Source organism: Molossus molossus, unplaced genomic scaffold (assembly GCF_014108415.1).
Source record: "Molossus molossus isolate mMolMol1 unplaced genomic scaffold, mMolMol1.p scaffold_m16_p_16, whole genome shotgun sequence".
Lineage (NCBI taxonomy): Eukaryota > Metazoa > Chordata > Mammalia > Chiroptera > Molossidae > Molossus > Molossus molossus.
The window spans coordinates 41,740,625-41,765,753 of record NW_023425351.1 but is presented as its reverse complement, the minus strand read 5'-3'; the positions used below and the strand labels follow the sequence as shown (position 1 = coordinate 41,765,753).

The following is a 25,129-nucleotide window of genomic DNA, read 5'->3' as shown; positions in this document are numbered from 1 at the left end:
GGCAGACAGTCGCCATATCTGGGACTCCAGCAACCTGGCTCACACTGGTAGCCCCGCCCTGCTGACTCCCTGAGGCCCCGCCCCACCCAACTTTCAGGCCCACCCAAGCTGTTGCTACTTGCTTAACCATAGGATTGGCCTGTCTTGGGTCCTGCTTCAGGTTTTTCCTAAATTCTTTCAAACGAGCAGCATCGGGTCTCAGCGAGCCCCATACCTCTCATTAAGTAATACACAGAAACAAACACAGGAAGGCAGCAAAATGAGGATACAAAGAAACAGGTCCCAAATGAAAGAACAGAACAAAACCCCAAGAAAAGAACTAAGCGAAATGGAGATAAGCAACCTAACAGATGCTGAGTTCAAAATACTGCTTATAAGGATGCTCAATGAACTCAGTGAGGGCCTCAAGAGCATAAAAAAGTACCAGTCAGAAACGATCGCTGCACAGTTAGAAACGAAGGAGGCTTTAACTGAAATAAAGAATAATTTACATAGCTTCAATAATAGAGTACGTAAATCCAAGGAGCAAACCATCGATTTGGAATATAAGGAAGCAAAAAACGCCCAACCAGAACAGCAAAAAGAAAAAAGAATCCAAAAAAATGAGGATAGTGTAAGGAGCCTCTGGGACAACTTCAAGCGTGCCAACATTCGCATCTTGGGGGTGCCGGAAGGAGAAGAGAGAGAACAAGAAATCGAAAACCTGTTTGAAACAATAATGGCAGAAAACTTTCCTAACTTGGTGAAGGAAACAGACATACAAGTCCAGGAAGCACAGAGAGTCCCAAACAAGATGAACCCCAAGAGGCCCACACCAAGACACATCATCATCAAAATGCAAAAGGTTCAAGACAAAGAGAGAATCCTAAAAGCAGCAAGAGAAAGGCAGCTAGTTACCTACAAGGGAGTTCCCATTAGGCTGTCAGCTGATTTCTCAAAAGAAACTTTGCAGGCCAGAAGGGAGTGGCAAGAAATATTCAGAGTGATGAAAACCAAGAACCTACAACCAAAATTACTCTATCCTGCAAAGCTGTCATTTAGAATCGATGGACATATAAAAACTTTCCCAGACAAGAAAAAGTTAAAGGAGTTCATCACTACCAAACCGTTATTATATGAAATGATGAAGGGTCTTTTTAAAGAAAAAGATAAAATGTAGGAACAAACAAAATGGCAATGAATACATATCTATCAACAATGGAATCTACAAACAAAATGAACAGGAAGAACAGGAACATTCTCATAGATACAGAGAATATTTTGTTGGTTGCCAGTTGGGAAAGGGGTTGGGGGGGTGGGAAGAAATAAACCAAAGAACTTATATGCATAACCAATGGACACGGACAATAGTATGGGAAAAGGTGGGAGGGGGGCGGGAGTGGGGAGGAGGGGGTCAATGGGGGAATTCTTTTAATAAAAAAATTAAAAAAAAAAAAAAAAAAAGAAGTGGCCATAAAAAGGTAAAAAATGGGAGAAGTAAATAAATGTGAACAAAATCTGTTTAAAATACCCATACTATAACACATTTAAATAGCTATTGAACTTTCTTCTGTGCTATTAAAATCTTTAATGAAAAATTATTAGGAAGGTTAGAGAATTTAAATAAAATGTACCTAGGTATCTTAATGTTACAAATTAAAAAAGGTAATGCCCATTTGCCTATCATTCTACAGACAAATAATCTAAAATGATATGTAATAATCTACCCTTGTGTTTAATTGCTAACACATAGAAATGTTACCAAACTCAAGGAGTTTGCCACTTAGGATGTTCTTATTTGAGAACAAGACATGGTTGTCATTAGTTTTATTTACTTGCAGCAAATAAGACTCACATCCAAAGCTCTGTCTTCCCAAAGGGAGGCATGGCCATTGCTTATATATACTCTTTGGTTCATTACTTGTCAGTTTCTTCTTTGCAGTTGGCAAAACCTACCTAGTTGTGGTTCTGGTCAAGCTCATCCTGTTGCAGCTGCAGCTGCGGAATACTGTGCATTTTATTTAACACCTAGCAAGAACAGCATTGAGAGCCACCGAGATCTTGAGACCCTTGTCCTATCTAAGAGAAAACTGATGCCTAATTTCTGAGTTACTAATTCTCATTAGTATCTATTACAGAAGAAAATCCAAATCGAGTTTTTACAACCTATCTGAATTCTCATGCACCAGATTAATTTATAATAGCTTTTTCTCTCTCTCTCTTACTTGTGGCCTGCTATGAATCTTAGAACACCAACCAACTCTTGACCACATTAAGCTAAGTAACTCTTCCATAATAATAACCAGGTTTTAGACCACGTCTGAGTGATGTCAGAGAGGAGGTAAATGAAGAACAAACTCAGGGTTTATTCCTAAATAACCGGGAAGCATTAGGAAGCGCAACACTGGGACACATACCTACGCCTAGGACTAGCACAGTCCCCATATCTATATATTCAGCTGAAGCCACCAGAATCTTGCTTGGCCTTTATCTCTTTTCATCTGGAAATCCAAATCAGAATGCCCATATCTAAATTTCCTTATGTCAATCCTGGCCAGAAAGCATCTTCATTCTGATTGCCGACCTTAGTGACGCTTAATGGTCGAAAAGAGTATAGGTGACTCACCAATAGGAGTCAGTCCATTATAACTGTCACTAAGACTCTCTGTGGCCACGAAGCACTATGTTCAATGCCAAGTGAACATATTGGTAAACTTCCCCATGGGAGTACTATTTGAACCAAAGAAAATACCAGAAGTTTTTTTGTCCTTTTCCCTTATGAATAATATTTCTGCTACTTTTTCCTCCCATGATTCCTACATATACCACTGTTTGGATTTGGGTATATTATCTTTCATATGCTGCTTTTCACCTTTTTTAAATGTGTTATAGTCATTCATAGGCCAGTGTCTACCTCTGGAGTCACTGTGTGATACAGTGTCGTGAATTTAACCCCAGTGTCCATGAACACTCATGTAAACCTGTGTCTGTGAGCACTCTGTGTAGACCAGTGACTGGGGGCACGCTCTGTGTAGACCCATGTCCTGTGAAGGCCAGCATGGAAAGGGGTTCATGAACCTCTGCCCAAATATGCCTGCAGTCCAGTGAATGCTCACTAGTAACTGTAGTTAAGCATACCTAGCACGAAACTGTTTCATTTGCAAGTGTGTTCTGTTTTAATACTTTTTAAGCTATTGATCTTGAATTGTTTTTCTGCTGTTGAATCTTAAATTTTACTAGAAGAATAAAAGTGTAATAGATTTCCCCCTTTCTAAGTGTTCATTAAACAACGGTTGTGGTTATAGCAACAACTAGACAGGGTTGAGACAGACCTCTGACTGCCAGTGTATATGGGAGCACTCCAGTTTATTTTTTTCTCATCTTAAAATTTTAGTACTCTATAGGGAACAGACTGACAAACCTCAGCGGGAATGGGGGCAGGGGGCAGAAAGATAAACCAAAGAACTTATGTGCACATGTGCACAACCACTGCATACAGACAGAAGTGCGGAGAAGGCGGTCCATGAGGGGGAAGAGGAGGGACATCATAATGCTTTCAACAATAAAGACAAAATGTTTAAAAATTTACTACTCTACTCATGTGATTAGCTCTTGCTCAGATACTGTTTTTGCTCAGCGCGGCTCTCACTTTAACAATGTTTACAGGATGAATGAGTTAGAAGTAAATGTACCTTAAGATAGAATGTCCTTTTTTATTGCTGTCTCTGCTAGATAAATAAAACTTAAAATCTTCTTATTCTCATATATAAAATATTTATAGAAAATCTCGTGTTCTCTTAAAACAGAAAGCTGAGTACATAAGTGCATCAGACATAATATTTTTCAGAAAGTAAAAAGAGCATACTTATGTTTCATAAAACTCTGATAACTATTTCACAGCAATTTATATGATTTGATGCATTAGTGTAGTTCAAGCTTATTGTTACCAATTATGTCTTTTTGCTTTTAGCAATGAAATCATCTCCTACATAACATCTTCCCCTATTCTTTCTGAAAGTGAAATTATTTATGACACTGTGGTTTAGCAACAAAAAGAAGGAATATGATGCCTTTCTTACTTCAAGGCAGAAAAGGGAGTGTAGTGTACTAGAAAGAGCTCTGGACTGGAATAAGGAAATACGGGTGCTGGTTCCAAGTCTGCTATAGTATGAATATTTGTTAGATGAACAGATCAATGAATAGACAACTTTTTTGGACCTCAGTTTCCCAGTTATAACATTTAGGACCTGGAGTAAATTATCTATCTCTATGTCTCCTACCAGCTCTAAAAGTTTCTCCTTCCATGTAAGCATTGTCTCCCTTCCTACTGGACTCCTTTGCTGTGAAGCAGTCACCTATTGTTACAATGGAACGCATTTGGTGTGTGTTACTGTAGCAATACTTTGCCTATTTTTTATTGTTAATCTGTCTCCCTCTGCCTGGAAACATTCTTATCTCATTACACAGGAAGTCAGTGATGGCGGTGAGAATGAGGTCTTGGTTGTTATACATTTTCTAATGCTCTAACATGTGAAATTAGTTGTCCTGAATCATTTTGGTCCGAACTCAAAAGAGAAAATTTTCATACATTTTTACATCTGTCCCAAACTCAATTCTTAATGTAATAGACTATGTATCTATAGATTAATTTAGCTACAGAAAATATTGTTTTAATGTTTTAAAGATATACCACACAATTAAACTCATGTTTGATAGATATTTCTCATGCTCTGTTTATTTTGTACGAATCCTTCATTCCTAACCTGCCCAGGCAAAGTTTGCAAGAACATAGCTCAACTTGAATGAGAGAGAGCTAGGCTGAGAAAAAGATGGAGGGCATATATGAGGACCCCACTTTATCTTAAATGACAGTTTCTGGTGTAGATTTGTTATTTTGTTTTAAATCAGTTGCCAGAATACTAGATTTAGTTATATTCAAATTTAACTGATTTAATGGATTATTATACAGACTCGTTAAAATGATATCTGTGAATAATTTTTAATGACATGGCAAATTGTTTGTAAGATAGTAACTGAGGAAACCGAGAAAAGAAATTTTGCATTATAGTTGATCTCAACTAAAGAAAAATAAATACCTAAACATACTAACTGTAGTTTTCTCAAATGATGAAATTATTTTATAATGACTTTTTCCCTGTATTTTTACTTTAAAAAACTCTGCTAAAAATTTTGGTTAAACATTTAACATACAAATTATGTTGTGTTTTTGTTCTTTGTATTATTGCAAGTTTGCCCTTTCCCACACCTCTGCTCATAGAGGAATGGCTCCGTGAGAGGAAGAGCATAGGGGATCCAGCTTGCCCACACACCTGAGCATAGCAGCAGGCCGTGGCTGAGTTATGAGGGTGAGAATTCAGTAGCACCAGAGTCAGCAAATGCAGGACCGAGATCCCACAAACACTCTTTTATTTATGTGCTAGGCACTAACTGCACACCAGAGATCGTAGAAGAATAAGATATATTTCAGAGTAAAATGCACTGATAGTCTTCTAGGGGAGAAAAGCAAATCTTAGGTGTGATGAAAAAGCTATTATTATAAAAGGTAACCATGCATAAGGGCAGAGGGGTCAACCTGGTGGTGGGAATGGGCCAGGGAGGATCCAGAGGTGATGCTTTAGTCTAGAGGTGCTCCAGAGGATGGAGGCAGAGGTGCATAGGCAGTGGCACAAATTAAAGTCCTGTAGCATGAAACTAAATGGTGGTTCTGGCAATTACGATGATGTTACTAAGAGTGAGCATAGAATATAAAAGAGATCAATGGCACCTGTGGCAAGGAAGATCAGAGATGGCTGTCTTTGAATGGCAGGCTTTGTCCTGTAAATGAGAAGAAGCTATTAAGAGGTTTTTAAGCTGTGGATTGATGTTAGATTTGCATTTCAGAAAGATTACTCTGTTGGTGCTAAGGGGAAGGGGTGATGAAATGGGAGGCCCCAGTGGGGAGCTGTGATAGCAGCCTGAGCCAGAGGCTACACTGGCCTGAGCTGGGACAGTGACAGGGAAATGAAGGGGGGAGGAGGGTCTGAGAGAGAAATTCAGAGTTAACAGACCAGTAGCCTGTTGGATGTGTAGTGTGAAGGAGGGGCGATTAAGGGGAGTACTAGGATTCTGGTGATTGATAGAGGTACCATAGGAATAAGGATTATAGGGGGAGGTAATGGAAAATAATGAGATTCAGTTAAGACTTTCTTCTTTCCACCCTTTTCTCTTCTCTTCTCTTCTCTTCTCTTCTCTTCTCTTCTCTTCTCTTCTCTTCTCTTCTCTTCTCTTCTCTTCTCTTCTCTTCTCTTCTCTCTCTTTCTGCTTTTTTGCCTTCCCATCCCTTCCTGCTTTTTCTGCCTTTCTCCCCTTCCTTTCTTTCTATTATCCCTCCTTCCTCCTTCCCTTCCTTCCTTTCCATTCATTCATTTCATTATTAGGCTGTCACTGTATATGGGGCACTATCCCAATCATTGTCCTAGGGCCATTGTCAACTAGGCCACTTTCCATGTACCCTGAGCCATGAGGGGGAACGAAGTCATTTTTTCAGCCACAGCAGCTGGATGTCTCTGACCAGGACACAGCTAGTCAGGCCTAAGACATAAACTGCTTAACTCCTTCCGATGGCATTACATAATATATGTTTTTATATTGGGGACATCACTAATGGCCATTTTTATTCTAGGTAGTGCCTTTATTTCTGTTATGTTTCTGAAAGAAAATTTGAGAGCTTCAGACTTACTAGGTAAGTAATTCTTTAATTCATCTCATTATAGCACTGCTTGATCAGGAAATAAAGAGTAGTATCCATAGAAATTATGTGCTTTAAAAACTGGGAACAAATTACTGAAATGGGTCTGATCTTGGAGCTGCCATATGCTCGTCCATCTTCATCGAGCCCACTCCGCAGACTACTGATCACAGCAGATTATTATTTTTCAGTGTCATTATTATGAATTTTATGAAAATTTTATGAGCATAATAAAATCCGGTAAATTCCACTTCAAGGGATGTATTTGTTAGACCGTTCCATAAAAGTATTACATAAAAGGAAAACCACACACAAAAATTGGATGTACCAGTTAACTACCTGATTTGTATTTTGCCCCCTCCAAAGGTAACCTAGAACATTGCTCTTCAAAATTTTATTTAGAAATATAGCTTTTAGTGGAAAATAACAGAAGCCTTCCTGGCTGTAAGAAAGATTTGTTCTATAGCAAAGCCATCATGTATTGATTGTATCTTCCACCTCTTGTTGGACATATCACTGGGGAGAAGAATTGTGGAGATCCGTATTCTCTTCCTTGGCAAACTCCTGTCTGCATTGCTGCTGACATATGATAATGAATGTGACATGTTAGGTACTTTAAGTAGAGGAATGTCAACTCACTTCCAAGGAGATCACATTTATTTTTAAAATTTGAGCTTTAAATGTGACCCCAGGTGCTCTGCTGATTCTTGGTTTTCTCTGGTCATGTTTCCCTTGAGCCTATTGTCTTGAACGTGGCTTCACTTTTTCTTTTTCTCCTTTTGTGATTCTGCTAGTAAAGTTTCTGGTCAACATTGTCAAATTTTTCATGGTTAAAATGTTTTTCCAAATGCATTCACATGTGAACTGTATCTTGTCAAATATATCATTTTTCCATACTGTTTTTTAAAAATACATTATGGTTTGTTCAGTCATTTGGGGAAGTTGTATGGAATCAGAAATAAGAATGAGCAATGTCTGCATTTTATAAATTTAAAAACTTAGGTCCTACATTATTTTTTTAATTTATCTAATGTCTTCAGGAAACTTTTAAAATTGTTTTATGTAAAATATGCTGTCAGCCCTGGCCAGTTTTGCTCAGTGGTTAGAGTGTTGGCCCGTGGACCAGAGAGTCCCGGGTTCAGTTCCCGCTAAGGGCATGTACATTGGTTGCGGTTCATCCCCGGCCCCTGTTGGGGTCGTGTGGGTGGCAACCAGTCGATGTGTCTCTCACATTGATGTTTCTCTCTCTCTCTTCCTCCCTCTCTCCTTCCCACTCTACCTGAAGATAAATGCAAAAATATCCTCGGGTGAGAATAAATAAAATAAAATAAAATATGCCATCATTTGTTATTAATGGTTGATTGATGTTTAAATTAATCTAGGGCATTTAATGAAGTAATACAGATGGATGTAAAGGGAGACTTGCTAATTATTGTGAACATTAATGGTAAAAAGGTGACTAATTAAGACAGAATCCCTGCCCTCAAACGATACAGTTGATGATGATGATATATATATATATGTGTATATATATATATATATATGTAAATTTTTTTAAGCAGAAAGTAATATGTATCATAAGGCCTTAAGCCTTTAGTTTAGAACAGGATTTCTCAGCCTCTGCACTACTGACATTTTAGGCTGGATAGTTCTTCATTAAAGGGAGCTGTCCTGTGCCCTAGAGGGTGTTTAGCAGCATCCCTACTGGCTTTGACAGATTAGATGCCCGTAGAACCCTCTGCATCAATTATGACAACCAAAAATGACTTCAAACATTGCCAAATGTTTCCTTGGGGGTAAAATCACTCCCAGCTGAGAACCACTGGTTTAGCGTAAAGAGAGATTACTCTATCTGGGAAGCTCAGAGAGAATTTTTACAGCAAAGGAAACATTTGAATCCACTCTGCCAGCTCGATGGGACAGGCATGGGCCACATCCAGGCATTTGGAGGAGGGCATACAGAGGGCATTGCAAAGGTGCAAAAGGGAAGAGAAGTTTCTATTTAATACAACAGCTGCCAATGAAGGTTAGGAAAAGAACAAATGAAAGTCATAAACTGTGGAAAGGAATAGTAACATGAATATGTACAGGTGATTTGATCATATACTTAGAAAACCCAAGATGAGTTAAGTATTACTAAAAGCAATTAATTGACTCAACATCGAAGTGTATGAATTGAACTCGCTCTCATGGGTTCAAATCTGGACTCAGCTTCTGCTGTCAGCTGAGGCCAGTGTGTCCCTTCACTTCTCCAAGCCTCAGTTTGCTGACAAATATTAGAGACTGTTTTAAGGTTCAAACTGAATAATTCACATAAGCACTTTGAGAAATGTAAAGTCCTATTAATTGTCATCATTTCTATGACTAATTTTATTGCTAAGAGGTAACTAAAAAGGGTCATAAGGGGGGAAAAAGGGGGTCATGAGGACTAGAAAACATGCACACATACACAACTATACCAAACAAAATAAAACCTCTATTAATTTTTTTATTTTTTGTTAATTTCTCTTATTTTAATAACAGTTAACCTTTATTAAATATTTATTCTTTCCAGGTCCTGTAAGTGTTTTGAATGAACTATCTTATTTAAATATAGGAACAACTCACTTACAGAACTGATACTTAGGTTAAATAACTTGCCAAGGTCATATAGCTAGGAAGTGGCAGGCCAGTATTCCAAGCCCGGCAGGCTGATAGAACTACAGTGCAAGGGCTGAGGGTGTGTCTCTCGTGTCAGAAAGCTGTGAGACCTTTGCAAGTTACCTCATCTACTTATTTTTGGGGGGAGGTTAATCCTTATCTGAGGATATTTTTCTATTGATTTTTAGAGAGAGTAAAAGGGAGGGAGGGAGAGAGAAAGAGAAAGATCAATATGAGAGAGACACGTAGATCAGTTGCCTCCTGCACAACCCCAGCCAGGGCTGGGGATTGAACCTGCAACCCAGGTACATGCCCTTGACCAGGAATCAAACCTGTGACCCTTTGTTCCAAGGGCCGATGCTCTTACTGCTGAGCCACACCAGCCACGTCTACTTTATTTCTTTAAGCCTCAATTTCCTCATCTTTAAAATGGAGATAACATGACCTATCTCATAGGATTGAATGAGTTCATGTATGTAAAACTCTTAGTACAGGGCCTATCACATGATATTATTGTCATTGCTACTGCTACCACTGTCAGCCACCACTGCACTCTACTGGTTCATCAGAGGAAACCTTGACTAGGATATTTTTGCAAAAGTTAGTAATCCAGGTGACATTTCCCACAGCTCTGGTTGGGATCCGTTTTTTTGCCGTTCTAACTTGAGGCATTTTGAGAATGCAACTGATATCACATTTGCTGCATACTATAGTTAAAAGTGATCAGTTTTTACTTTAAACTAGTACCATAAGAATAAGGAAGGATTTAGTCACCAATTCATACCCACATCTCCAACAGCAATATCATAAGGTTATCGTGATCTAAGGTGTAATCGCCCATTTCATACTTAGGGAAAGGATTTTCCTCAACCATGTGTTAAGTTACATGTATTTTCTTTTGTCCTGGATTGCTGTTGCCTTGAGAAAATCTGGCTATTTCTGCTAAAAGCTAAAAACATATTTTTTTTTCCTTCGCAGACACTAAAACCAAACAAGGAAAAGAAAAGTGATATTTTTTAAAAGATTAACATATAAGCATGCTTAAAATTAAATTGTCAAAATGTGCAAAAGAAAAGCATTTATTTTTCCCTACTTGAAGCAAATGAAAGTTTGTTTTGCATGATGGAACAAATGAAGATCTTTGGACCATGTGGGAACAAGCTGAGCTAATTTATCGCCAAATGTAGCTCTGTGACCATGAAGCTTTTCACCACTAGCCTCAAAAAATGACCTCACAAAAGCTATGTCTGAAAGGACTCGCCAACTATTATTAACTCAATGACAAGCTTTGGCCTGTGTTCTGATTCTTAGTGGATTAATAACTTTAAATTATTTTAATGATTTTTTTTCCTTTTGAAAAAAGCACCAGATTTTTCTCCCCTTTAATCAGCCAAAAATGATAATATGTTCCCCTCTCTTCTCCCTTAGTCATCAAAAGTACAGAATCTAATAGTCTGTGAGATCCTAGCTGATTCAAGTCCAGATAGTATTATTATAAAAATAAAAATTGCAGTCAATTCATCAGCACTCTCCAGAGACTAGTCATTTAATTACTTCAAGTCACCTATTAATGGTTTCTCCAGATAGAAAGTCAAGAGATTAATTGTGAGATGAAGACCATCTCCTTCCTTTTTCCTCCCACACCAGAGGTCAACTTGGTTTGGGGCCAGTATCTAGAATACTAATCTAGCCAAACAAACATTGTATCTGGGTGAGAGGACAGAGTGCTCTTTGGGTTCCATCGCTGCCCCAGAAGTGGCAGGCTTTCCGATGGTAGGTTCAGGACTATTTGTATTTGCCACATCACTGAGACTTCTCAATCCAGGGCTGCTTCGGGATTTAACTGCCATAAACCTGAGAATCTGGAGAGATTGGACTGAGGGGAGAGAATGTCCCAAATGGCTTAGTGTTAATGTCCCAAGTGGTTGGGTCCTGGTATCTCACAAAAGTAGTAGCTGGGATAGAATAAAGAGCCCAGGACGGAAGATGGCAGTGGGCAGGACAGGTGTGAGGGTGAGTGTCTGAGAGAGTGTGAGTGGACGTGAAGGTGGACGACCAAACCCAGGCAGTGCAGAGCCACAGAGCAGAAAGTTCCTGTGCTGTGGACAGGAGCAGCCGGCTACCACAGTAAGCGGCCCTTATCCCTGCTCCACAGGAGGTCCCACCATTTTGGAAGATCCCAGGTCTTCCCTGGGAGGAGGCAGTGGGAGCAGCTAGAGCCCAGCAACCTGAGCCCACCAGCACACCTGGCACCATCGGACCAGTGGTCACTCTGTGTCAACACAGACCAGTGCACACTAGTGGAGCTCCCAAGGTGCCATCCCAGAAGCCACAGACAGCCCAGAGCCCAGCACCATCCCCCATAGTACCAGCTGGATCAGAGTCGAGATATAAGCCCAGCAACAGAGGCTGGGGAGCACACATCCATGCCCAAGCAACAGAATTGCAGACCAGCAACTGAGACCCATTCCCAAAATGCTGAGCAGGAGTTGAACCCCATGGGGTAGCAGCACTCCCCAGCCACCAGAGGCAGGACCTGGGGCTCCACTGAGGCCTGTACAGTCCAGCAGCTCACAAGAGCAGTGGGAAGCTGGAGCCCAAGAGGGACTGGTGTGATCCAGCTGCTCATGGGTCCTGTGGGGTGCTGGGGCACCAGAAAAGCCTGTGCGACCCAGAAGCCCACAACAGTGGTGGAAAGCCGGAGCCCAACAGGGATTGGTGCAATCCAGCTGCCTGCCCACAGGACCTGCAGGGTGCGGGGGCACCAGAGAGGCCTGTGCGACCCAGCAGGGACTGTGCCATCCAGTTACCCATGGGACTAAAGCATCAGACAGGCCTGTGTGACCCAGCAGGAACTGTGCCATCCAGTTACCCACAGGACCTGTGGGGTGCTGAAGCACCAGAGAGGCCTGTGCAACCCAGCAGCCCATAAGACAGGCATAGAGCCGGGTCCCCAGAGGGACTGTGTGGTCAAATTACCTGTGGGACCGGCAGGGTGCGGGGGGACCAGAGAGGCCTGTGCGACCCAGCTGCACACAAGAGTAGAGGATGTGAAAATGGAGGTGGAGTGAATGGAAGCTACACAGACAATTTCCCAGGACCAAATGGGAATTACAACTAAAATAAAGACAAATCCTCAGAAAAAAGCAACAGTGAAGCAACAGGACAGGACTGTATAACCAGGGACACTGGTAGGATCTGCGGAGGTGTGAGAGGGTGGCGGGCTGGGAGCCCCCAGTCAGTGGCAGTCTTAGCTGTGAGCAGTGCCCTTGGGGAATAAAGACCAAGCCTGCTCCACAGTGCAGAGAGCCAGAGTAGAGTGCTAAAATAGTCACAGCCACTCACCTGGGACTACGGCAGAGGGAGGGCAGACAGGGCTGGAACTCTGTGGAGACACCCGGGATTTGGAGGGCACTCAGAGTTTTTGCTGAGTTGTGGCGACAAAGGACAGTGGCCAGGGTGCTCCTTCCCAGAGCTGTGGGAAAAAGTAGCAGCCCCCCCCCCCACCCCCACCTCGGAGATTCAGCCTTTCCCAGGTGAGGAAAAGAAATGCAAATTGAGGTTCATTAATAACCAGCATCTATCCCACTCTCTGGAAATCTTCTTATGCAGAACACCAGGGCTACATTGCAAGGCACTGAGTAACTGAGACTACTAGCCACCAGGAAAAAGCTAGAGGATAAGTGAACCTTTCCTGGGCTTGCAAATCTACCCAGGAAAGTAAGACTTAACAGTGGTGTTTAATGTGGGCCCGCCCAGGCTTATCCAAACCCAGTAGAGGGAGCCACAAACAGCAGAACACCAACACCCACAGGGAAATTTGGCAGGCTCCAAAACCCACTGAGATAGCCAAAATGGTGAAACAAAGAAACAAATCCCAAATCAAAGAACAAGAGAATTCTATCGAAGATGAGATCAATGAAATGCAGCTAAGCAAATTATCAGAGGTAGAGTTGAGAGCCATGATCTTGAGGAAGCTCAACAGCATGAGAAAGGACATCAGCACCATGAGTAAAAATATAGAAACATTGAAAACCAACAAAGTGGAAATGAAGAATGACATAGCAGAAATTAAGAACACATTGGAAGGACTAACCAGCAGAGTAGAGGAAGCTGAGGACCGGATCAGTGAATTAGAAGACAGGGTAGAAAAAAATCAACCAATCAGAAAACCAAAAGAAAAAAAAAAAACAATTAAAAAACAGAAAGACAGCGTAAAAGAACTGTGGGAAAACTGGAAACATAATAACATTTGCATCATAGGAGTCCCCAAAGAGGAACAAAATGAGAAAGGGTTGGAGAATATATTTGAAGAAATAGTGACAGAAAACTTTCTTAACTTGGTGAAGGAAGAAGGCATTTAAGTTCAAGAAGCACAGAGAGCTCCAAGTCAGAAGAACTCAAACAGGCCCACACCACGACACATAGTAATTAAAATGCCAAAAATTAAAGACAAAGAGAGAATCCTAAAGGCAGCAAGACATAAGCAACAGGTTACCTACAAAGGAAACCCCATAAGGCTCTCCGCTGACTTCTCGACAGAAACACTACAGGCCAGAAGGGAGTGGCATGAAGTAATCAAGGTAATGAAAAACAAGGACCTGAATCCAAGACTACTCTATCCAGCAAGGCTATTATTCAAAATAGAAGGTCAAATAAAGAGCTTCCCAGACAAAAAAAAGGCTAAGGGAATATATTAACACCAAACCAGCACTGCAAGATATGCTAAAAAAGACTGCTGTAATTAGTAGAACAAATAGGAAGAAAAATAGAACCACACTAAACAAAAATGGCAATAAATAAGTACATATCAACCATACCTTAAATGTGAATGGTTTGAATGCTCCGATAAAAAGACACAGAGTAGCTGACTGGATAAGAAAGCATGACTCACATATATGATGTTTACAAGAGACCCACCTCACAACAAAAGACTCACATAGGTTGAAAGTGAAGGGATGGGAAAAAATATTTCAAGCAAACTAAAAGGAAAAAAAAGCTGGGGTAGCAATACTCATATCTGATAAAGTAGATTTTAAAATGAAGGCCATAACTAGAGACAAAGAAGGCCACTACCTAATATTGAAAGGATCTATCCAACACGAAGCTATAACCTTGGTAAACATATAGGCATCCAAGATAGCAGCACCAACATATATTAAAAATCTTCTGGAGGACTTCAAGGAGAAATCGACAGCAATACAATCATAGCAAGGGGCTTCAACACCCTGCTGACATCACTGAATAGATCTTCTAGACAAAAAATTAACAAGAAAATACAGACTCTAAATGAAGTGCTAGATCAAATAAATTTAATAGATATCTACAGAGAATTACACCCCAAAACTACAGAATTCACATTCTTCTCAAGTGCACATGGGACATTCTCAAAGATAGACCACATGTTAGCGCACAAACTAAGTCTCTCTACAAGTTCAAGAAGATTGAAATTATATCAAGCATCTTCTCAGATCACAATGGCATGAAACTAGAAATCAACTGCAAAAAGAACATGCAAAGACATTTGAAAACATGGAGGCTAAATAGCTTGCTATTGAACAATGAATGGGTTACCATGGAGATCAAGGAAGAAATTAGAACTTCCTGGAAACCAATGAAAATGAACACACAACAACACAAAATCTATGGGATGCAGCAAAAGCAGTTCTGAGAGGGTAGTTCATAGCACTACAGGCCTACCTCAAGAAACAAGAAAAAGCTCTAATAGACTATCTAACCTCACAACTTAAAGAACTAGAAAGCAAACAAAAAGAAAACCCCAGAGCAAGTAGAAGGAAGGAAATAGTCAAGATCAGAGCAGAAATAAATGACATGGAGACCAAAAAAACTATTCAAAGGATCACTGAAACAAAGACCTGATTCTTTGAAAAGATAAACAACATTGATGGACCCTTAGCCAGACTCACCAAGAAACAAAGAGAGAGAACCCAAATACACAAAATAAGAAATGAAAGAGGAGAAATAATAACTGACACCACAGAAATAGAAAGGATTGTTAACAAATTTTATGAACAATTATATGGCAACAAATTCGACAATCTAAGCAAAATGGACAAATTTCTAGAAATATATAGTCTCCCAAAACTGAACCAGGAAGAGACAGAAAACTTGAACAGACCAATAACAACAAAAGTAATTGAAGATGTGATCAAGATTCTCCCAGCAAACAAAAGCCCAGGCCCAGATGGCTTCACAGGGAAATTTTACCGAACATTCAAAGAAGAACTAATACCCATTCTCCTCAAACTATTTCAAAAAATTCAAGAAGAAGGAAGACTTTCAAACTCGTTTCATGAGGCCAGCATAATTCTAATTCCAAAACCAGAAAAAGACACTACAAAGAAAGAAAACTACAGGCCAATATCACTGATGAACATAGATGCCAAAATCCCGAACAAAATACTAGCCAATCGAATCCAGCAATACATCAAAAAGTTATTCACCATGACCATGTGGGATTCATGCCAGGGATGCAAGACTCAATATTCGCAAATCAATAAATGTGATACACTACATAAACAAAAATGAAAGATTAAAATCATATGATCATATCAATAGACGCTGAAAACGCATTAAACAAAATCCAGCACCCATTTCTGATAAAAATGCTCAGAAATGTGGGAATAGAGGGATCATATTTAGACATAATAAAGGCCATATATTAAAGACCAACAGCCAACATCATACTCAATGGGAAAAAATTAAAAGCATTTCCCTTAAGAACAGGAACAAGACAAGGATGCCCACTTTTGCCACTCTCATTGAACATAGTACTAGAAGTCTTAGCCACAGCAATCAGACAGGAAGAAAAAAATAAAAGGGATCCAAATTGGAAAGGAGGAAGTGAAACTGTCATTATTTGCAGATGACATGATACTATACCTAGAAAATCCCAAAGACTCCATCAAAATTTACTAGACTTAAGAAATGCATTTGGCAAAGTAGCAGGATACAAAATTAACGTCAAGAAATCAACAGCATTCTTATACACCAATGATGAATTCACAGAAAGAGAAACTAAAAAACAATCCCATTTACCATCATGGCAAAAAAAATTAAGATACCTAGGAATAGACTTAACCAAAGAAATAAAGGACCTATTTGCATAAAACTACGGGTCATTGAAAAAAGAAATAGAGGAAGATATAAAAAAGTGGAAGTACCTACCTTGTTCATGGATTGGAAGAATCAACATCATTAAAATGTCCATACTACCCAATTCAATGCAATCCCCATCAAAATACCAACAACATACTTCACAGAACTAGAAGAAATACTTCAAAAGTTAATATGGAACCAAAAAAGACCTCGAATAGCCACAGCAATCTTGAAAAAGGAGAACAAAGTTGGAGGGATCATATTACCAGATTTCAGGTTATACTATAAAGCCACTGTAATCAAAACAGCCTGATACTGACACAAGAACAGGCATATAGATCAATGGAACAGAATAGAGAACCCAGAAATGGACCCAAGGCAATATGCTCAATTAATATTTGACAAAGGTGGCAAGAGCCTACAGTGGAGTAAAGAGAGCCTCTTTAATAAATGGTGTTGGGAAAATTGGACAGCTACATGCAAAAAAATGAAACTAGGCCATCAGCTTACACCCTACACAAGAATAAACTCAAAATGGATAAAAGACTTAAATGTGACTCATGAATCCATAAAAATCCTAGAAGAAAATGTAGGCAACAAAATTTCAGACATCATATGCAGCAGAATTTTCACTGATACATCACCTAAGGCAACAGAAACAAAGGAGAAAATGAACACATGGGACTACATCAAACTCAAAAGCTTCTGCACAGCAAAAGATACAATCATCAAAATGGAAAGGCAACTCACTGTATGGGAGAGCATCATTGTCAATGATATACCAGATAAGGGGTTAATTTCCAATATATATAGTACTCATACAACTCAACAAAAGGAAGACAAAGAACCCAATTACAAAATGGGCAGAGGAACTAAATGGACACTTCTCCAAACAGGACATACATATGGCTAAGAGACATAGGAAGAAATGCTCAACATCACTAATCATCAGAGAGGTGCAAATTAAAATAACGAGGTATCACCTCACACCTGTCAGAATGGCCGCCATCAACAAATCATCAAACAACAAATGTTGGCGAGGGTGTGGAGAAAAAGGGACTCTAATACACTGCTGGTGGGAATGCAGACTGGTGCAGCCACTATGGAAAATAATATGGTGGAAAACAAACTGCCATTTGACCCAGTGATCCCGCTTCTAGGAATATACCTTAAGAAGCCTGAAACACCAATCATAAAGAATATATGTACCCACTTGTTCATAGCAGCACTATTTACAATAGCTAAGATCTGGAAACAGTCCAAGGGTCCATCAGTAGACGAATGGATAAAAAAAGCAGTGGTACATATACACAATGGAGTACTATGCAGCTGTAAGAAAGAAAGATCTCTTATCCTTTGAGATGACATGAAGAGACCTGGAAAGTATTATCCTAAGCAAAACAAGCAAAACAGAGAAAGACAAATATCATATGATCTCACTTATTTGTGGAATATCATGAACATGACAGTCTGAGGAATGGGGTAATCCCAAAGACGTGGAAGTGGGGTACAGACTGACAATCCCCAGAAGAGGGGTTGGTGGGGGAGAGATAAACCACAGAACTTATATGCATGTATGCATGAACAATGGACATGGACAACAAAGCTGGGGACTGGGCGGGGTGGGGGGGTGAATCAGTGGGGGAAAAAGGAGAAACATCTGCAACAAAAATAAATTAATTTTTTTTTAAAGTAGTAGCTGGACCTCCATTAATCAGGAGACATAAGGACCAAGAGAATCACACATCAATTTTAATTGGAGTCTGGTTAGCTGAATATTATAAAAACTCTTAAGGCTACCAGAAGTAAGGTCAAGTCATATTCCAGAAGCTAGGCAATAGACAGTTAACACTAGCTAGCATTGGGCTGGAGAGGGGGGACAAAATTAAAGGAGATCTCAGGGTTTAATTAAGGAGAAGGGTGCACTGGGAAACCGGATGTCAGTTGAGGAAGACCTGTGCTCGTAGATCTTGGGTCCAAGGCTTGCAGATGTGAGGAACTCAGCAGGCTAGAAGTGCAGTGAACAGAAGCATCAGAGGAATCTGATTCTAGGCCGTTTTCCCTTCAACCACTTTATACTTCATTTTCAGTCCACACGTTTCTGCAGGAGCCTTTTCAACAGGGTGGCCGCAGCCTTCTGAGACAGAGGCTGCAGTCTTCCAGCTGCGTCCAGTTCAATGTCAGACGTTCCCCAAAGTATGAAATACTCCTTGCAGCACTACTTCAGAATGCTGTCATGGTCAAATATGCTTAGAAAATGTTACAACCATATCCTCTTTTGGAAGATTCACAATGAACACCAACACATTGAGGACCTGAGGGGTCTTCCAGTAAAAGGACTATTTAAGCTTGTTTAACTCCCCTCCTCCCAAGTAAATTTGACTTGAGAACTTTTTTTGGTGGATTGTCCACGTTATGAAACTGGTTCTAGTCTGGAGACGCTCTCCTGAAAGAACGTCAGGGCTGGTCAAGGCCCACTGCCAGGAGAGGTCGGTGCCCTGTCCCCACTGGGGATGCTGCGTCTGGCCTCAGGTTATGCTCTGCACAGCTCCTGGGTGCCACTTGCTGAGACTACAATGTCGGGGCGGAGCTGTCCATGCGTCAGCGTGGTCCTTCATGCATACAGGAGGCAGGAGAGTGTGGTCAATAAGAAAGTCACTACCTGGGTTTCCATCCAACTTCTCCACTTAGCTAGAAAATTCCAGACAAAATAGTCATTCCCTCCTTGACTCAATTTCTTCATATGCCCAATATGGAGAGTAATATTTTTATACAATATTATATATTATGCATATATATATATATGATATATATGGTGTATGTTATAATACTATAATACCTTAATAGTATAATTATTTTTCACATGTTTATTGTAAGGATTAAGTTAGTTATATATAAAACATTTAGAATTGTGCTTATAAGTATTAGCTATTACCATTATAGTTATGATTATCACATTGTAGTATCATGGTAATCAAAATGTAACTCATGTCAACTGTACTTGTCTATGAAATCAACAGTTTTAAGAACATCACTTTTAAAATATTGATTTTCCTGCCCTGGCCAATGTGGCTCAGTGATTAGAGCATCAGCCAGCACACCGAAGGTTCACAGGTTTGATCCTTGTCTAGAGCACATACCTAGGTTGCAAGTTTGATTGGTTGTGTGTGGGAGGCAGCCAATCAATGTGTCTCTCTTACATTGATGTTTCTCTCTCTCTCTCTTTCACCCTCTCACTTCTCCCTCTCTTCCACTCTCTCTAAAAAAAATCAATGGAAAAAACATTCTTGGGTGAGGATTAACAACAACCACAGAAAGATTTCTCTCCCTTGACATATGCCCTCCCACAACACACCTCATCTATAAAGAGCAGAGATGAGTTTGTTTACCTGTTTTTCACATATGACAAGTTTATAGGAAGAGATTTTATTAATATTTGTATATTGTGTCAAGTTAAATCTGAAACTCTCACCAGATTTTGGTAGACTCTTAAGTGACTTGAGTTGTATTTAATGAGAAAATGTGTTTGCTGCAGGTCTAGGCATGAGGGTGGCAGGTGGGGCCACATCCCTATATCTCGGTCATGTCCAGTCATTGACTCTCGCCAGCAGCTTACCCACACTTGCTCCAACTTTGGTCCCCGCCAATATCCAGATGTTGGTGCTCTGCGCACCAGTTCCCTGAGAATAGCAGTGGGTAGCAAATGCAGGGCTGCTGGTTTTCTTCTTCTCTGTTAGTTATGTCATTTCCTTTGCTTCTTTCTTCTTTTAAGACTAATGAGAAGTCTTCACTCAGCGCCAGCCGATTCCTTCCCATCCAGCCCTTCTGTTCTCAGATTGGATTGCTACCCCTTAGAGATAGCCCCAGCCACAGTCGCTGATGATTTCTGGACTCTCATAGTACAGATACAATTTTGAACTAATTTTTAAGCTTAACTCGGATGGCCCTTAACTGGTGGCAGTCAGCATCCTGAGGTCCCTGTGTCCCAGGGTCCTCTGTCATATCAGGCCTACTTATTTACAGGCGAGATTCTCAAACATAGTATCTCAAACTATCTTGCAGAGCCAGATTCCTGGAGTCTCGCAGGTATGACAGTTAATTTGTACCTAGAGATGAGAAGTCTGAGTCACAGAGGGACAAATAACTTCCAGCTAGCAAGTAATGGTGAAATTTGAATTCTGTGGGAGCGGTTTCGGCTTAGACTAGACCCCCACAATCAGTTCTTGACCTGAAATGTGACCGTTTCCACGAGCAAAGTCAGGGCAAGGGCTGCTTTCCTCCCTTTACCGTCTCTCTCCCAGACACTCCTGGGCAATGACCAGCAGACGGTAAACAGCAAGTTTCTAAGCCAGAAATCTGTGTCTTTCAAAAGAGGGACTTTACTGAAATAAAACCAGCAGGAACTGACATCGCATGGCACTTTTAGAAAGAAGTGGGATACAAATACATTTTAAGGAAATCTATTTAAGGAACTGCCAACGACTGTCTGCAGCACTTAAACACTGATGAAAAGTGTGCACATGATTTATAAAGGAGACAGTTACATAGAAAACAATGACACCAAATAAGCAAGCATATAACAGGTAGCAGCGATCCAGGCTGCCTTTGTCATTGCTGGAGGTAGCTGAAATTAAAATTACTAAGAAGAAAGAATGTATGGTCTCCTGAGCTGCCATAGAACTACTTAATGGACTCACAGTGATGTGATGCTCAGATGAAATAATGCATATGAAGAAGTACTTTGATCTCACGTATTTGTGGAATAGAATGAACAAAGTAAGTTGACAAACAAAATAGATTCAGAGACATGGAAGTAGGGAACAGACCGAGGGAAACGGATTGGGGGACTGGAAGAGATAAACCAAAGAACTTATTTACATATATGCACAATCAATGGACACAGACAGCAGTGCAGTGAAGACAGGTGTCGGGGGGAGGTGGCGGTGAAGGGTGTCAGTGGGGAAAAAATGGAGGGACACCTGTAATACTATTAACAATAAAGATAACTTAAAAAAAAAAAAGAATGAGTATTACAAAGTTTTGTACAATAAAACTCTGGCAAGTTCAACCTTAAAAAAATTATTTTGAAAGTATAATTGCAGAACCATTAGTCACTTTGTTTTTAAGGAGTTTTGAAATGCAGTGAAGATCTGCATTGGTCTAAATGGGCACTGAATGCAAATATAGAGACAGATGTGAAGTGGAGGAGGGGTGAGTCAGGGTGTCACACGGGAACGTACTAGAAAGTTAAGTAAGTAGCACTCCCTCCATATAATGGAATACTATGCAGACTTGAAGAGAACGAGGCCGCCGTACATATACTGAAACATTCTCCAAGATGTTCTGTTGATTAGAAATAAAGTGCAACACAGAAAAGTGTGTATAATATCCTTTGTGTAAAAAACAAAACAAAACGCATACATACCAACACACACACATGCATAAAATATCTCAGAAGAGAAAACCTCCAGAACTATTTGCAGGAGTTAACCTGGAGGGGGGGACTGGGAGGCCGTCAGGGTCTAAGAGATCTAACTCTTCGCTGATCACCCTTGTGTGCTTGAGAGTGTTTTACCATATACATGTGTGACCCATTCAAAAGTGAATTTTAAAAAAGAAATGTCAATGACACTAGGTACAGTTAGATGAAATAAAAAAAAATAACTAGCAGAGAAACTTAATATAAATAAGGATCTTGGATTTCACAAAAGAAAGTTGGAAGTCTCTGAGACTTTTAAATTGTATTCAGTGCTTTTATTCTACTTTACTATACCAAGTTTACACAACTTTTTTTAATATCTTCTTCCTAGGAATCTAATATTGAGTAACTGTAAAGATCTCTTTTTTTTCCTGAAGAAAGGACAAGACCAATAATTTTTCCCAAGTTCTTATATATGGTTTTTATTATTTTCCTTTTATTACAATGCTTAATAATGTATGTTGTTTTTATTTTTTAAATCTCATTAGAAATAGCTTTTAAAATTGTGTATATAATTTCTGTCTTCACAAAGCATTGCAGAATAAATTGTTACTTAGATGAAACTTCTTTTACCAGTTCTACAATACCCTGAATAGCTATTGTTTAGCTTGTGTGAAAAATCAAATGCTCTTTGTTCTCAGAAACTAGAGTTCAAAATCCTAAATCATTTGGTTAAGAAGAATAGGAAATTGGTGTCTTCGAACTGTGAGATTTTATAGACAAACCGAATGGTTCCAGCCTGGAGTCAATGCTGGTTGTAAATTACGTACACAACATTGCTGACCTCAGTGATGAGGCAAGCTGAATTATGTTTTTGCGGGTGCTACCTGAAAAGTGCTACATATATCACTTTCTCTGGCTGCTCATTATTAATAAATAAGTAGCTCTCAGTGTTATTTGGAAGCATTCTTCCTTTACCCTCCTTCCATGGCTACTCGCCCCACACACGTGCCCTTCCTCCAGTATTTTAAGTAATGTTAAAATGGTGACGGTAGCACATTCCTTACATAGGTGTATTATGCAGTATCTTACTCAGCTGTGCCTGGAATTCTAGATTCTAAATTGTACTAACTAAATCTTGCAGCAAAGTCAGTGTTCACCTTCGTTATTTCTGCTGAAGGGACTCCAGTAAATGGCAATGATTAAGGTGCTCATTTACCAGAGTTTCAAAGTGTAAAATCACCCGTGTGTGTGTGTGTGTGTGTGTGTGTGTGTGTGTGGTGTGTGTGTAAAGGCTCCCAAGATGAGTAAGTGCAGAGTGGATGGTCAGGTGATGGACTCCACCCTCTGGGCCCCACCCTCTCGACCTAGATCTAGGTCCATCCTGCACTTACTGGCCCACATGTCTCCATATGCACATGTTCTGCTCTTCTCCATCTTGGGGAAAGCTTCTCCAAGGAGAGGCCAGGATTCATCTAAACAACAGAGAAAAAGCAGAAGTTGTGTCCTGCCCCATCCATTCCTTGCCCTTATCCCTCTTTAAAGGTAATGCTGTCGGGTGAAAGTGTGATGCTATCTAGGGGTGCTTTGATGAGTCATATTTTAATAGGGAGGGACTGCAGCACTTTTACAGCAATGCTCAGTCTGTAGGGAATGTTTACATCAACAGAAAGACTGAAATGTCCCTTTTCAACTTATTTTGTCTTTTCAATTTTATTTAAAGGTATGACATTGGCATTTGCAGGATCATATTTATTGGTGAACTTTGCTCCAAATATAACTCAGGCTATCTCTGCAAGAACAATACAGTATTACTTCGTTAGCTGGCAGTTCCTGATCTATTTGGTAAGAATTCTAATTACTATGGCAGAAACTATGTTATCTAGACCACTGGTAACTCAGGTGTTAGAGAACTAATATAATCTTTTCTCTCAGCATTAATATCACATTAAAATGTAAATATATTTTATTAATATAGAAGTATTTGAAACACTAACTCAGCAATAGAAGTCCCTCAGTTTCCCAGGTATCCTGTCCTTGGGGGTGACCTGTGACTGGAACTATTTTCACAACATTTAATCTGGCAAATTTCAGAGCAACATCTTTTAGGACAACTCAAAATAAAAACAAAGAAACCTCTCTTCCAAGGCCAACGCAAAGTACCTGCAGACATATTTTACTTCATTGAATTTTATTCAAGATAGATATTCTCTCATAAACGTTCTCATTGACACCAGTGGTCTGTGGAGACACAGACAGCCGTAAGACAATGCCGAGAGAGGTGTAAAAGAAAGGACGGAACGAGCTGATACAGGGATTGGGAGCCACTAATTGGGATGTTTTATTTGATGCAGTGGCTGTATCCAGTGGGTATAAAGAAAGGACATGATTGAAATGGTTGGTATGTAACCTGTTACAGAAGTTGGTTTAGATGGAGAATAAGAATATTCTAGGAAGGCAGGTGATAAGAGTAAACCTGGGATAGTTGAGCATTAAACCAAGAACTGAATTGGTCAAATAGTTGTGAATTCAGGAAAAAGGATCAAAGCACACAGAATCATGTATTTTTAGGATTAGACGTGATCTCAAAAAGCTATCTGCTCTAAAACCACAGAACTTATATGCATGTATGCATGAACAGTGGACATGGACAACAATCTGGGGAAAGGGCAGGGGGGGAGGGAGGAATCAGTGGGGGAAAAAGGAGAAACATCTGTAACAAAAATTAATTAAAAAAAAAAGCTATCTGCTCTAGCCCTGGCCAGTTTGGCTCAGCGGTTAGAGTGTCAGCTTGTGGTCCAGAAAGATCCGGGTTCGGTTTCCGCCAGGGGCACATGCCTCAGTAGCAGTTTGTCTCCAGCACTGGTTGGTTGTGCGGTGGCAGCCACTCGATGGGTCCCTTTCACATCGATGTTTCTCTCTCTCTCTCTCTCTTCCTCTCTCTTCCTCTCTCTCCCTCCCACTCTATCTGAACAAAAAATGTAAAAATGTCCTCGGGTGAGGATGAAAAAAAAAAAAAATTTATCTTCATATACTATACACCCTTTAATGAACTATCTTATTTCCCTTCCACTCACCACCAAAATGTATTCCCCTCCATTTTCTCAGATCCTATTCACTCACCATTTGTTATAATCTAGTGGATCCCTCCCCATGAATTGCCAAATGAAATTGCTTTTTTTTTTGCCCTGACCGGTTTGGCTCAGCATTTAGAGCATCGGCCT

General features: G+C 40.0%; 1 protein-coding gene across 1 annotated transcript in view; it reads left to right on the top strand.

Moving 5' to 3' along the window:
* NIPAL2 (NIPA like domain containing 2) overlaps positions 1 to 25,129 on the top strand; it is a 91,476-nt gene that overhangs the window by 42,890 nt on the left and 23,457 nt on the right. The window contains exons 4-5 of the mRNA XM_036264152.1: positions 6,662 to 6,721; positions 23,629 to 23,750. Of these exons, the coding sequence (XP_036120045.1) occupies positions 6,662 to 6,721; positions 23,629 to 23,750 (182 nt within the window). The remainder of the gene's footprint in view (positions 1 to 6,661; positions 6,722 to 23,628; positions 23,751 to 25,129) is intronic.